General features: G+C 37.4%; 1 protein-coding gene across 2 annotated transcripts in view; it reads right to left on the bottom strand.

Moving 5' to 3' along the window:
- The window catches only part of ULK4 (unc-51 like kinase 4), a 250,325-nt gene extending 236,478 nt beyond the window's left edge, over positions 1-13,847 (bottom strand). Inside the window, exons 1-8 of one of the 2 annotated variants that reach the window (XM_026081949.1) lie at positions 13,755-13,847; positions 13,525-13,671; positions 9,968-10,152; positions 8,604-8,703; positions 6,420-6,559; positions 4,950-5,112; positions 2,051-2,152; positions 1,123-1,206 (exon numbers count right to left, since the gene is read on the bottom strand). In XM_026081949.1, the coding sequence (XP_025937734.1) occupies positions 1,123-1,206; positions 2,051-2,152; positions 4,950-5,112; positions 6,420-6,559; positions 8,604-8,703; positions 9,968-10,105 (727 nt within the window). In that variant the 5' untranslated portion in view covers positions 10,106-10,152; positions 13,525-13,671; positions 13,755-13,847. Of the gene's footprint in view, positions 1-1,122; positions 1,207-2,050; positions 2,153-4,949; positions 5,113-6,419; positions 6,560-8,603; positions 8,704-9,967; positions 10,153-13,524; positions 13,672-13,754 lie in introns of those variants that run through there. The other variant, XM_026081950.1, reaches the window with a different exon arrangement.
- Between the last annotated feature and the right edge of the window lie 2,371 nt (positions 13,848-16,218).

Raw genomic sequence — 16,218 nt, 5'->3', positions numbered from 1 at the left:
CAAATTAGTTTTTAATAACTAGTGAAATAATTGAAATTTTCTAAATTGTTTCCTGTAATGCACAAAAAAAATTGCATTTACAAATATCTGTCCACAAAACATATTAAAGCTTCTCTCAAACTAACTTCCCATCAGCTACAATGAAAAGAATGTCTGAAGCTTATGTGAAGTGTGGTCCATATACTATTAATTATTCAAAACATTTAATATAGTCCTATAAAAGTTTTCAAATTTTAAAGTTAAGAATTATCCAAAAAATAAATGGGTAGACTTAAAATACCATAAGCACCAGCTGATTCAGAAACATATTTCAACACATGATATTCTAGTACCATACAACAATTGCCCAGTATTCAAAGAGTTTGCTCAGCAATAAGAGAACCTAAACTTTTTTTTAAAACTATCCATGTATTGTTTCAAAAGGTTCTGCTTTTCCATCTTGACTTCTGGAATATTCATCCTTTACTGATGAAGTTGAGAAAAATGTAGTTTATGCCTTTCACAGGAAGAGACAAAAGAGAATCACATAGCTATTAGCAAGAAGTAAAGTGGAACTTTAACCAAAATTAAATCTATTGCAACTGTGACAATTTTAAGAGAACTACTGTTGCACGCTATTACACAAAAGCAGTTTCCAGAATTCTTATTTAACTGACAAAGACTTTATTTCTGAGAGATCAAAACAATGAAAATGCAATTTATCCACTTCAAAAACAAAATATCCTTCAGAATGAAAACAAGTAACAAAAATTTTATTCTAACAGACACTGTTTTCACTACATTACTATAAGCTGAAAAGAGCCACTAATATTAAAGTGTATCCATAAATATCACTGACGCCCAGAATGACAGAGCTCAAAAATTCCACTCCAGAATGTATATTTACTTTTAATTCTTTAATTAATCCTTAATTCTTTAAATGTTATGTCTGTTTGTCAAGCCAGAAATAAGCATTCATCACTAAAGGAGAAAGTTCATATCAAAGGAAGGCCAACGTTAACATTCACCTGGGACAACAAAGTGATTCTTAAGCACTCAGCCTCAGAAGAAACACTGCAAAATAAAACTTTAATTTTTAAGTATTATACTGAATTGACCCATTTAACTATAACAGAATGTTACCTTTTGGTCTGGGTGGCAATGGATCTTCATATAAAATCTTTTCAGTTAGTTCAGCAAAGCTGTCTGAGAAGAATGGTGGTCTTCCTGCAGACAAAAAGAAGTTTATTGGCAGGTCAACCAAACTTCAAAATGACTGTCAGGTGTAATGATGTATGATGAGCTCATTTTCCTAAGGAAATCTCAAAAGAAATAAACTTCAAACTGAACTCCATTTACCAAGTTCACTTGTCAATTTAAATATAAAACCTTGGATTACATTCTTCTACCATGAACAGCAGAAGATACCAAGGACAGAACAGGCACCTAAGATGGCTTGATGGAGGTCACCATCGTAGCTCTGTGCAAGTCAGCAATAAGGCAGAAATAGGTCTAGGCAGAAATCTCAACGTCTGTACAGCTATGCTGATCCAACAGAGCAGCATATTGTCTAAGACTTCAGAAGAATGCATTATATTTCTCTTCTGTGGTGAAATTTCCCTTCCAGCTGCAGCCAATGCTAATGGTCACTTTATCCGCAGGAAACCCAATGACTCTGGCTTTATACTAGCGAACCAGCTTTCTCTTTCAAGGATCAAATGAATGCACCCAGAGTTTAATACTGAAGAGAGTAAAAACATTATAATGTCAGAATGTGAGTATGGTTATAATTTTAAATCATAATATTTGAGCACAGGCGGTTAACATTATATTCAGATCTCAGTCAAAAGGGTCATTCAACACTATTACTTCAGTTGATTATTTTTATAAAGACCTCGTTAAGACCTTACATTAAAAAAAGTACATTTGGTATACTCTTCAACAAATCTTTAACACCTACCTTAAATTTTTCTCTGTCTTAAGTTTCCTAGAAAGTTAACCAGAATTTACATTGGCAGCACAACTATGTTTTCATTATCACAGATATTAAATAGATACACAAACTTACAACCTGAGAACATTTCATAAAGTAAACAGCCCAAGGACCACAGATCACTGGATTTGGAGAAGTCTTCTCCCCTTACTGCTTCTGGAGCTGTGTATAATGGAGAGCCTACAAAATACAGTATGTGCAATGCACTTGATTACTCATTCAGCATTTATCCTGTTCAACACTTTAAACTTGGTCTCCACACTAAGTAAAGATATCCCTAACTTACTTAAGATAAGAAAAGTCGAAATACCAAAGTAATTTCAACAGTACCTCTTCCTCCCTATATTTGTACTGAATTATGTAAGAATACAGAAGCTATTTTATTGTTTGTTTCACTTCCATTTCCCAACTTGGTTTGTGCCGTACTTTCCTAACACAATAATTAATATAAGTGTTTTAATGTACCTTGAGAGATCTAGAGCCAAGCAAACTGAGCAGATGGAAGGCCAACATAATTCTCATGTGAATAACAAATATAATTATGTTACTTCAGGTTCCAAAAAAAAAAAAAAAAAAAAAATAGAATTAAGGTGTCTTAAGACATAAAATTCCAAAGAATTGGAAAGCTCTGTTACAAAAATCAGGGTAGCTGGCAAACTGGATCATTGATGTAAACTAGTTATAGCTATTTTCACACTGAAACAGTGTGAAAATATTACATATCAAATTATAGCAGCTTATCTGCAAAACCCTAACTTGTCTTGACATAGAAAAAGAAATAGGCAGTAGTTCCGATTTAAACAGTAACTAATTTCTCTAAGATCTCTACAAAAAATTGCACAAACTCAGCAAAAATGTCAATTCCATAGTCCTTTAGAAAGCTTATTTTTGGTTCTTTTGTTCTTGAGTTTTATTTTTTTAAGTGAGGATAGGTCATAACCAAACACATCAAGACAGCTATTCTGAAAGGCAACAGGAAAAAGATTAGATTTGTATTTCTTCCTGAATAAAGATCTGTTCTTGGTCTTAGTACTTCCAGTATGGACTTTAGCAGGAGACAGTGAAGTATTAAGAAAACTCTCTCTGTTTGCATAAAATATTGCCAAGAATTCCATTGTTCCTGATACCAGTAATCGCTATGACACATCATTATCTTGGAAAGAGAAGTCTGAGATACTCCAAGATACTGATTATTAAAAGATCTTGAATGTTAAAATCAAGACTCTGAGTTTTTCATAATATATGATGAAAAAACTAACATAGCATTTGGAGCCTACTGTATTTGCATGGATCTGTCCATTGAAATTGAAGTACAGAAATTTATTTTTTTTTAAAGCACAAAAAATGATCATTCCTAAATACAAGGTACTGAAATAGTCAAGCCTCAAACCAGAAATCATATGGACCATTTACATCAAAAAGGACACTGGAAGTCTTGTCAATAAAATCATGGAAGAATCTCTTAACCATTGCTAAATGGATACCTAAGAGCAGTGCAAAGTCTCCAGCGAAAGAAGTAACAGTCTGTGTAGAACTTACTGAACTTTAGGTATACATTTAAGAAGAAGTTAACAGAATTCAGTCCTAGACCCTACAGAGAGGACCTCAAGTGTATATTTTTGAAAATCCATACATAATTCCGTAGCTCCAATTTTTCTGAGACAAAACATCACTAATTTCTAAAACAACTTCTCTTCGCTTTATCATATTTCCAACATCATTTATTTCCTCATTCTCCAGTTACTGCTCTATAACTGAGGCACAAAACCTTTTAAGTATGCTATTCCTTTTAACTCTTTTCTTTTTTTGTATATACTGCCCTATATCAACTGAGTAATAGAAACACAATTTCATGAATTAGGAAAGCCAGTTTGAACGCTGAATTTCCCTAATTTAAAATTATTTTCTTCATTCTTGAAATTCTATTATTTGTGCTTAGTTGACTAGATGAGAAATGCATGAAGGTCCAAAGGTATTTCACAGTTTTACTTTTTCCATTAGTAGGCAAATAGTAAGCAAATAGTTAGTAAGAATTAAGCCTCCTCAGCAAACTCAAATGAAGAATTAATATTTTTCATTTAATTAGCTATCTTGAACCATTTCAGATGTTATTCATGTAACTCACTCTTGCTTGGGTTTTTGGTGGGGCTCTTAATTCTTGAAATTTTGTTTTTTTCTTCCACAATGCAAAAAGTATCAAGAACAGTTTACAAACTATTGAAAACTCACTCATGTACATTAAACTGCTTGCTGAGATGTGATGTCAAGCTGCAAAAGGCAATTCAGAATAAGCCACCTCCAATTATATAGTTATGTTGAAATTTCACAGGCTGCATTACACTTACTTAACCTCTCAACCCTTATACCTAATCATCTGCATTTGAGCTTCAATCCAAAAGATAACCTGAAGTCTATTTAGAACAAGTAGTAAAGGTCAGGAATGACTATTCTATCATACATCATAAGACAGAAGTATACTTTTCCAGCTCTTAGCTAAACTTGTTTTTGTAAAACTTAGAACTCTGACCACATACTCGTTTCTTCTCTTCCTACTTGCTTTCAAGTGCTGTTTCTTATTTTCTCCATATGTTATGATTACTTCGAACAATATTGCCCAAGAGCAAAATCTTGCTTTTGAGATTACTTAAAAACTTTTCCATATGCGAAACTTGTAAAACCTGCTTACAGAAAATTTACAGATCATGCTTTCCATTGTTGACAGAGGCAAACAAATTAATCTTTACAAATAATCACACAACAGAAGGAAGGGTATTTAACAACTTGTCTATAATTGCACAAAGTTCTAACCATTAATTACTCAGGTTCTCTAGAAATTTTGTAAGCCCCAAAAGAACAATGAACAACTATCATATTTCAAAGTCTCCTCTAAAAATTAAAAAAAAAAATTGTTTTAAGCAACTTTCAATCTGTCCCCCTGGACTGAGTTAATTTTGGTTAATAAGAAGATACATTATACCTTGGAATCTATTTTTTAGGTGTCTTTGTGGAGTGCTTTCACTGACATCTCCTCCTCCTTCTTCAGATCCAACTAAAGCAAAAAATTCTTCCAAATTTTCACCATCTGCTTTAGCCAAGCAAAAATTACTGAATTTCAGAGTGCCAGGCCCTTCCAGCAGGATCTAGAAGAATAAAGATAATCCAAACATGGAGTATCAGATTTTAAAATTGGTGACTGCTGAAATTTCCAGTACAAACTATGCAAACAAAAAAAAAAAACAAAAAAACACACAATCTGAAATCATCTAAGTATATATAGAGAGAGATGACCTCTGTCATATCTGAATGCACTGAAAGGTTTTTATTGTAAGTCAACACTAATTCCACCTTTTTTTTTTTTTCTTCTGACCAAAAGTTACAGAATAAGTTTACAATGAAACTCAGAGGTTTATTTATTATTAAATCTAAGTGAACAATGAGGTTACCAAAAGAAAGACAGTAGAAAGAAACATTGCTTCATTTGAGGAAAATGCAAATAATAGTGAATATTTCTAATTTTATTTGGCAGAAAATTCCAAAGGTTTTGTCCAACGCTCGTACAGTTTCCTCTACACAGTCACTGTCTATTCTCATGGTAAAGAAAACTTCACAGTCCCAAAAATGCTGTCTGAAGAGATAGCCCATTCAGGCAGATGGATCAAAAACAGTCTCACTTTGGCACACTGTTTTTGTGTTCAAAGGAGTACTTTACAGTTTCATTCTTCTTCAGAAAAATATAACCACAGTTCCACTATGTTTTATTCACATATTTACTTCCTGCCCATTGACCTGTAAGTTTTACAGAAAATTCAGGGAGGACAGCAACTTGATCACTTAAGGAATTACAGTCAAGAACAGAATTACTGTTAAGCAAAAAACTTTTGGTCATGGTTACATTCTGGTTACTACATAAATTAAAATCAAAAAAACCCACAGACTTTGACAAAACTATACATAAATTCCACACATGCATATATATAAAACTAGAAATACATAAGGATTTGTAATCTTATCTTACACAAGAGTAGGATGATTATTTAACTAATATGTGAAAATAGCACAGGAAGTTATTTACAAAGGAAATTTAATTAACTTCACTCTCAAAATATTCTTCAAAATGCTCTGCAGCACGATAGATTAGGTACAAAGTTATTTGCCCTAGGATTAAGAACTGAAATCCTTCATTAATTCACATCAGTATACCAGTTCAGTATACCAGCTCAAGAAGAATCTATCACATTCTGTCAAACATATAACAGGGAAATAAATCAATTCAATCATAAACTTTCAAGTTACAGACTTGTCTCTTATTGTGCTCACATTTATTGCAAAGCTCAACAGGCTTCCAGTCTGAGGTAAGCCTCTCACCAGTAGCACAATGGAAATAATTAAATGTTGATGACATACAAATTAACAGGGGATGTCCACTATAAATCATATTCTTGGTTACCTTTCCAGGCGTCAGTTCACAAAAGATAATTCCAAGATTATGGATATGGTATAAACCAGTAATCAAATCAGCACCAAATTCTCTCACTACATCTTCAGGTAGATGTTCGTCTTGAGCAATAACCAATTCTAGAGAACCACCTGAAATATGTTTACACATAGTCATCAATTGCATATACAGAAGAGGACACATAAATAATTCCCAAGAACATTATATAAGCTTTTTCAGAAGACATCAAGCAAAAATTATTATCAGAAACTACTAAAAATAGTTCTTAGTCTTCAGCTTCTTGAGACTACACAATAGTTACAAGTTCCAAGATGTACAGAAATAATCTGTTTCCAAGATTGTGACAATAATCTTAATTTTGACCACAATTACACTCAGTGCATGACTTTAAAAATACTTTAATAATGCTTTATTTTACAAAGAAAACAGAAGCAAAACAACCCAGAGACTGTGTCACGTAACACTGTAATAGTACCCTCGTGGTTTATCAGCTTCCTTATCCAGACCACAACCACATAAGTCAAGTGAACTAATGATACCAAGAGTAGGCTATCACCTTCTAAAAACAGGCACTAAAACTAATGACATCAATTTTCCTATTTCTGTTGCCTATGAAGTCAGTGGAAAACTGTGGTTCCATTCTGGGGTCCAGAGGTTAACATCATCCAACAGATAGATTGTTTTGTTTATTCTTCACACACATATTTCTGTCCAGTCCTCTCTTTCCCTATCTCAATTCTTGTATGCCTGATTTAACCCCCTCCCCCCCCAACACACACACACACACACACACACACACACACACACACACACACGACTAAACTTTTACTTTCCAGGTTTCTCATGCAAATCCCAGCTTCCTCGCCCAGCAAGCCCTATGCTTAACCCCTCTGAACTTCTCATCCCAACAGAGGTCCCTTCTCTGTCATCCCAATGTCCCCAGCTTCCTTCAAACCCTGCCTCTGTTTTCGATCAGATTACACCTACAAAGCTTTCCAAATCTCTCTTAAATGTGCTGTATCACCTGCGTCCTTCCCTGGGCTTCACATCCACTGTCTATTCTTCTCCCCATTGATTGTTACAGTTTCTCTGTCCTTGCAAAATATATCTCTTTATCCAGCCCGCAACACCTGCTTCCTCATATCCCACTGACTCTCAGGCAAGTCTCGGGGCTCATCCTGTTTGAGTCGCTCCTGTCCTGATTGTTCATAGAACTCAAACTTCTCCCAGTCCCTGTTTTCTACAAGCTCATTGCTCAACCAGGCTTTCTCCTTCCTGTCCCAATCTCTTAAATTTCACATTCCCATCTCCCCCCAAATCCCATTCCTCTTCCTCATTCATCCTTCCACTGCTCCTCCACCTAGCCTGTTTCCCTGAGACCCCAGTTTATATTTCTTGAATTATCTATGGGTTTCCTGGGTTATCTAGGATTTACAGCTTAGCCAAATTTTACAGCTTTTTACAAGGATGACACAAAGTTTGAGTCCCTGAATGAAAGCAGGGTATCAGAAAAAGTTTTTCATAGAACGTGCACTAGATCTTTTATTCCAATCACATAACAGATTTTCCTCACTGCTGAACAACACTGCTGAATCTTAAAATTTTATTTCCAGGTCTCTTTTATGCTGTTCAGTAGATCAGTCATTCCTTTAAAACCAACCCCATATTAAATAACTAAGTCTTAGTAAAGAATTTTCCATCATGTGGAATTACCACTTTTTAAAATGTATTTTAGAAGACTACATATAAAATAATCCCATAATATGCCAAAACACACAGAGAGAAAAGTAGTGAAACTAGCAAAACAGAAGTAGACTGTATCTGATAAAAGAAACACAGTTTTGTCACCTTAGGACAAGCAAGAGATATCCTCCACATAAATGATGGAATGCATTTTTCACATTTCAAAAGTAACTTTCAAGGCTCTACAAACTTAGTAAGAAATCCATGGCTTATTCTATTTATAATTATGTTAGTTTCAAAACATTAGAACACATTAGAAAAATGCTTCCAAAAGCACAAACACTTTATATATATACAGAGAACACTCAAATAGCTGATCATTAACTTATCAACCCTTCTCAAAGATCTAAGTATTTGCTGTGGAGAAATTGGTATATGAAATCTCTAATAAGTGCCCATTCAATGAATTTTTAGCTTTTGAGCTAATCTTACCTGTGCATAATTCCACTACAAGCCAGAGATGGTTGCTTGTTTCATACCACTCATGAAAAGTCACTATATTCTTATGTTTGATTTCATGAGTTAGACGAACCTAGAACAAAATTCTTAATGAAGTAAATTGGGGAGGGGAAAAAAAAAAGCCATATATTTGAAATTGAGGGGCAAAAAAAAAATGACAATACAACATTACTCTGTATCAACTGCTTGTTCTCTTACCTTTTCCCATGCGCTAAAAAAGTAATAATGATCCTCTAACATGCAAGTAGAGGAACAGTAACTTTCCCCAAAGACCTTGCCTAAATTACCCATTTCAAAACTATAGGAAAGTTCCCCAACCACTCAAATACAGACATTATAGATTTATAAGCACTACTTAACCTTTCTGTATCACTAAAATAGTAACACTTTAAATTGAAAATTGGCATCAAACTTGCGTTCCCACATTCTTTTTCAGTGAGACGTCAAGTGTGAGACAATAGGGTGAGTACAGTAAGAAAAAATTTCTCTTCATTCTTAATCTTATTATGCAAGAGCAATCATTAATGGTCTCTGGCTATCATACCCAGAGTGCCTAATCTCTGCAGAAATAATTCAAGATATATGAAAAGTTTCTGTGTCCTGTCAGAGTGGTAACAGGAGGTCTCATGGCTTTCTAAGAGGACTGTAAATGAAGCCAAAAATGTACAAAATCTAAATAGTTTATGGTAGAAAAAATTCCTGTGCTTCAAAGAACAAAAGGTTTAATTTGAACAAATCCATAATCACCCAATATCATTGAAACAATGGGAGGGAATATTAAACAAGTTGTGTCTACTGGAAAGAGAAAAATATTTGAAATGTTTAACTGTACCCACTACAGTTTATTTCCCAGGAAGTACTATAGGTTTAAAACTTTGCCAAGCTTTTACAAGCCCAGACTAATTTACCTTAAATGCTGTTTCTTCACCAAAAATAATTTCTTCTTCGTAGGTATGAAAATGATTATCTACTGAAAGCTACTACTATGACAGGATTTGCACAACAGAGAACAAAATAAAGCAAACCATTACATGAGCATAATAACTATATTTACAACAGGTTCTCTGACAGGGCATAGAAACAGTAAGCTTGTCAACAAATGTGTTTAGTCCTGCGATTTAAACATCAGTAAAATCTCCTGAGATACAGAAATAAAAACATGAAAAAAATAAAAACCTGCATTTAAAATCCAGGAGTTCAAAAGCTTAAGAAGCTGATACAAATGGTGACAAATCCATGTAAAAAAGTACTCGCTATTTTTTTTTAATGCTATCTGTCCAATCAGGATTTTGGAATCTGTATCTTTTTCCATATGTAGCAGGAAAAACATTTCTTACCCAGTTTGTTATTTCAGCTCTTTTGCATTTATCAGTGCAAAGAATGGCAACAAAATTAATTGTCCCCTTTCTTCTTCCTTTATAAACAACTGTCTTGTTTCCTCTTCCTATCTCTTCATAAAGAATAAAGTTCTCCATACTTAAGGGTGCTTCACTGGCAACAGTTTGGAAATGTGTTGTTAGACCTTTAAAGAAGAAGGGGGGGGGGGGGGAAAGGCATTTAAATTTAATAACCATTGGCATATAGTGTGCACCTTTCCAGCTCTTCAAATGGGGATTATCCACTCGCAGCAAGATCAAACATAATTGCTTGACAGAAGGTCTTCTCCTAAGAAATCTGACATAAATTTTTGAATAGATGATAGTATTTTCCACTTCCAAAGCTCTTTACACATTCTAAAAGTTACAGTTGGGCCAGTAATTACAGACTGTGAATATTTTACCTGTAAATAAAAATCATATTACCAATTTTAAAATTGCTTGTTCTACATAAAACTCCCATCCAAATGAAAATGAGATTGTCATTTCTGCCCAAGGACATTTCAGGCAAACATGTCCCTGCAACTTTTCACCACATAATTTAAACCTACCAAATAACTGATTTAATCAACAAAACCGAAATACATAGAGCTTTGTGAAAAATCAGTATTCCTACCAATATTAACCTCAACATAGCTTTTTCAGTTATAGGACTTAGTGTTAAGGATTTCTCATAGAAACTATTTCTTGCAGATAAAAACTATGTGAAATTGTTGGCCAGTATTGCATTGTGGGAGTCAGGGAGTTCCATAAGAAAAGTATAGCTCAGCTTTTATCATTTTTGTCTCTAGAATTGCATATGCTTCAATTTATGTACTGAAACAAATGAAACATTTGTCATTTGTTGCAAATCTAGGCATTTTTATGTTTAAATAGTTACACATTTTTCAGAAAAGTCTGTTTTTTTCTTTTATTACATAATTATTTTTTCCTGAGAATATTTTGAGCAATGGGAGAACTGATGGCAAATATCAAAGCAACTGTAATACACGAACTAAGAGCTCTGCATCAGCTTTCCATTCTGCTCCTATGCTATTCCACTGGGTTAAGAGCAGCATGATACAGAATCCCAATATCAGCATATTCCAGAAATAGGATATATTGCTTCTTACTCCCCAACTGCTTCCTTGTACTACATTCTTCCAACTCCAGGCAACTCCAGGCTTCCAACTCAGCACCCAGTTCTTCCAAGTACCGGTTTAATTAATACTGAGCCATTTGGAGTTGCACGTTTTCATCTCCACACCACTTCTTACACTTTGTTTATAAAACTGTTGTTTCTCCTCCACCCCCACCAAGACCGATTCTCAATATAGTTATCTTACAACCACAGAAAAACAGCATAATGGAGAGGGCAGTGCTGCAACAAATATGATCAGCAAGGTTGGGACGCAAGGGCTGTTTAAGCACTATTACTGTCAAATACCTAATCACAAATCAAGAACTCAATTTCACTTTAACTCTTTCATGAGACACAAAGCTCCCAGAGTGATAGACACATCAAAAACTAAAAAGAAGACTAGAGAATTCCCAAGTTCTCAGACAAGACTTCAAGTGAAAAGACAAAGTGTTGGGCACCATTAGGAAACATACTGAGAACAAGTCAGGTGTTGTCATTTTGCCACCACAGAAAAACCTTGGTGTGCCCACATCTCACAAACTGTGTTCTGCTCTTCACATCTCAAGAAGAATGAAATGGAGCTAGAAAAGGTACAGGAAAGAATAACTGATATGATCGAATACGTGGTGACAAACAAGGTGAATGCAGAACTGCTTTTCACCAAATCCCACAAAACTAGACCTAGGTAGTGTGCACTCAAACTAGTACAAGATTGATTCAAAACAGGTAAAAGAAAATACTTATTTACATAGTATGTAATGAACTTGTGGAATTTCATTTCATCTACCACTAAGAGAATGGCAAGATATGACAAGATCCAGCCAATATAACATAGGAAGGAAAATGCTTTTTCTTCAATTATTGATGAGAACAAGGCAATTATGCAAGCATCAGTTTGCCAAACATTCCAAAACAAGGTACAAAGATACAGCATCAGAACAGAAGGAGTTCTCCACTTTCCTACCTCTGTTCTCCAATTCTTGTAATTATTGCTCCACTACTTATGTTCTTTTTCTGGACAATGTAAAAAAAGACCAAAAAAAAAGTACCATCTTCCTCTACTATATAAAGATTACAGAACAGGGATGCCATAGAAACACATCCAACAAGAGAGATGGCCAATCTACAGCTCACCCTTACAACTTACATGGCCACAGCCCCTTCCTTGCAATTCCTTCCCAAGAATTCTTCAAACTTGTCTTGTACGTTTGATCAAATGACCAAAGCATATACACGTGAAGTGGTTGGAAGACACCTTATGTTGGTATGTGAAAGGCAGTATTATCCACTCACATGATGAACCATACAAACATATGCTAGGCTTAATGACAGGTACAGATGCATTTGGTTATCTGACAAGAGCAAGACCAATGACATACAAATGCATCCTGGGACATGGAGGTCATGGTCACAGGACAGGGAGGCCTTCATTGCTGCCTCATGACAGGCAGTACCTGCAAATAAAGTCTTTGCTATCAGCTCTGGAAAAGGCTACAGGAAAGAGAGGAACATCTAGTCTTGTATCCCCAAATCTGAACAGTAATGCCTACACATTATTATTCAATATACTAACCCATGAGTCAAGTCTCATAAACAGACAAACTTTCAACAGCTGGAGCATATTCATTGGCTTTGACATGAAATGCCAAGAACACCAAAGAGATCAAAAAACCCCACAAAACACAAAACTGAAAAGAAGCATCTCAAAGAAGGTGAGATGGTTGCTATGGCAGCCTGCCACAACACTACCAGTAATTAAACAGGCCTGAAACTACAGAAGGACCCAAAGCAGTGGACTACAATTGCAGAGGGAACCCTACTGGCTCTGGCCAGAAGACAGGACAAGAGCATGAAGGAGACACTGTTCCAAAAGCATTCCCTTCTTCCCTTGGTGGCAGGTCCCAGAATACCCTGATCTGAGCAGCAGGAACAGGGTCTGAAATCTCCTGATATCAAAGCTCACTCAAAAGATGCCAACTTGGAAGGCCCAGGGCACTGCACTGCAAGACTCGAGGCCCACCTGCAGCAGTGGCGGGTATGCCATAAGGCATGCCGTCCCCCTGCGACACAGGGCTCCAGCCCTCAGAAGTCCTTGTGCAAGCGAGGCTGTACCCCACAGCAGGCCCCTCTGGGCCTGGCTGCCCTCTAACCTGGGGGCGGCGGCGTGTGCCCGGAGAGGGGCAGAGGCAGGCGGCCGCCGGCTGCAGCCCTCTCCCCGCCGCGGCTCCTCTGCGCGCCCCCTGCGGGGGCGGGAGGGAAGGAGGGACCCTGCCCCGCGCGTGCGCAGCCAAGCTCGCGAAGACCGTTAGGTGCGGACTGTTAGGCGCGCGCCAGGCCCGCCAGCAGCCGTTGGGCACGCGCGCGGAGAGGCGAGGGGGAGGGGCAGCAGCGGTTGTACCTGGACAGCGGGCAAGGAGGCAAGAGGGCTATTGCCGCGGCGCCGCCATCAACCGAAATCCACAGAGCCCCGCCCCCGCGACGGAGTCTCCCATGCCTCAGCGTGGGGGAGGAGGGACTTGGATGTGCCTGAAGGGGAAACTTGTGCCTAAACACCAGAAAACAGAGACAGTGAGAGAGGCGTCGACACAAAAGCCAGATAAAATCGGGGAATTGGGTTTTTTTCCTTACTTTAGCAGGAAAACTCGGCCAAGTACAACGCGGGACTGTCGTCTCACACCCCAACCACCGTTCGCGTGGTCGCCACGCCGCCCCCGTATCCAGGATACAGGGCCCGACGCCGGAAACAGAGCGGAGCCGCGATTGGGCGAGGAAGGGTTACGTCGGAGCGGGTTCGCCGCGCCCGTGCCGGGGGGGGGGGGGGATTTCCCGGATGTTGCGGAGCTCGGCCGCAGAGGGAGGGGGCGGTGCTTTTCCGGGGGGTGGGGGAGAGTGCGAGAGCGCGCCACGGGGGGGAGCTGTCGGCGGGGGGAGGGGTCTGGGGCGAGCACGTGCCTGACAGGGCGGGGTAGGGGGAAGGGGGCAGCCGCCTTGTTGCCAGGCAACCGCCAGCCCCGCGTTAACGGACGGGGGGGCGAGGCCGCCCGGGCCCGCCGCGAGCGGGGGAACACCGCGAGCGGGGCTTCGCGGTGCGTGAGCGCTTTGTGTTTGCTGCTTTTTTTTTTCGGTTTTCCTTGGAATCGTATTACACAATTAGAGGGTATTAAACCTGCGTAGTTCTAGCAAACTTCAAAACAATACATTGGGTTATGACACCTCCTACGCGATTCGTGAGCACCTAACTGGGGAAGCGTTTATTGTGATAAAATTTAGCCCTTAGAACAACTGTTTTCCATTTTTAGCAGTAAAATGGAGTTTTCTTGTTATTTTTCATCTGAGGGTGGTTTGGTATTGTTTTTTCTTTCTTTTTTGTTACAAGGCCTCTAAAAAAAGGCCAAACAAGTGACCTTACTTTCGTCGATGTAACAAAACATTGAAAACTTCAGGCGTGTTGGAACGTTTTAAAGCATTATGTTTTGTCAGTTGTCTCACCTTCACCTTGCCCTCCTAAGAGCTTGTAAACTCATTGATCCAATCAGATTTGATAAAGAAAATAGTATTCCTAACAGGAAGAATTCAATTTTTTTTTTTTTTATGATAAGAGATGGTCAGATACTGTCCTCCCCACTGTGGAAAAGATTTTAGTATGGACTTAACCGTTTTTCCCCCCTTAAATATTAAAAAAAAAAAAAAGCTGCTTGAGAGAGGGACGTTAGAAAGCTGTCAACTGCAAGAAACACTTCAATGTTGTTGCATACCTTTAACAGCATATGCTGCAGGCACCAAGCAGAAATCTAGAGGTAATCAGGCTTCATTAGTTACACAGCTCAGCAAACTATCATTTTATGACAGTTCAGGTGTAGGAGTGTTTGGAAGAGAGTCTAAAAAATTGGTAAGGGGTCAGGGCTGAACACAGACTTAATTTTTGCTATTTTGTTGAAAATCCATATAGAATTGCCTGGACTCATAAGCAATGGAAAATACCATGTGTATTAATATCTTCAAATTCTGTCCCATTTTGCTGCATGTGTTTTCAACTGTTACAGAGCTGATCTGTAACTACTAATGAAAGTTGCAGCTTGAAACTGCAAAAGCAAAATAAATTGCATATTTCTTTGTTAACATAAGTGCATAGTTGACTAGATATAAATAAACTGAATATATAAATAGATGTCACCTAGTTTCTTTTAGTCAACACAAGAAAAGTATACTTTGAAGAGGGATTTATTTAGATTTTAGAAAACCATCTATTTTGTCTTTGTCTCTGATAAAGGTGACTGATATAAAGGAGAAAGAACAGAATATTAGTTCAAGCACAGAACTGGTTTCAACATCAGTTTGATGGCAGCGCTTAGAAAAGTCAATTTCCTTTTCCCTCTCCAAGAGGACAAGACTAAACTGTAATAACCATCGAGTTACAGCCTTTGCTTCAGAATTTTCTAGTGTTTCGTCCTATGTACAGCTTTTGATTAAACTAGTCCTAGGGATAGTTTTTATGTTGTCTATTTCACAGCACTGTGTTCAGGGGAAGTGCTTAAGTATAAACAAATAGCTGCAAAAGGGGTAAATATCCCATTTCTTGTGAGGGGGGGTGGTATGAACTTTAACATTAACAAAGTAGCTATAGCAATACAAAGTATAGACAGAGAAACACATGGGAAAATTGCTTTGATATCAAACAAACCAGAAATTCATAGTCTTTCAAAATAAATGTCTTCATAATGAATTTTTACCTCTCTTTTTCCAATTCCTTTTAGTTATGAACTATGGCACTTTGTTGTTGTTGTTGTTGATACACACTTCTTTACAAGTGTCTGTCTCTTTCTCACCAACTGGATGTGTAATTTCAGTACACTCCAGATTGGGATTTCTACCCATTGCTTTGGTATAAGAATCAGGATTATAATTCTGGGAGACTCTTAACCTTGTTACACTTACAATAAGCTTGGCCTTTTTTCTTACTGTTTTTTGTGTGTTATTCCTTCCACTGCCAGTTACTGAATGTGATTTCAAGCACTGTACCCAACTACTGTAAACTTTTCTGTGGGAATATTTTCAACATTCAAGAATGGAATGCTAAATAGTCTCTTTGCTA

Source organism: Apteryx rowi, unplaced genomic scaffold, assembly GCF_003343035.1.
Source record: "Apteryx rowi isolate R43461 unplaced genomic scaffold, aptRow1 scaffold_562, whole genome shotgun sequence".
Taxonomy (NCBI): domain Eukaryota; kingdom Metazoa; phylum Chordata; class Aves; order Apterygiformes; family Apterygidae; genus Apteryx; species Apteryx rowi.
This window is presented reverse-complemented; position numbering and strand designations above follow the sequence as displayed.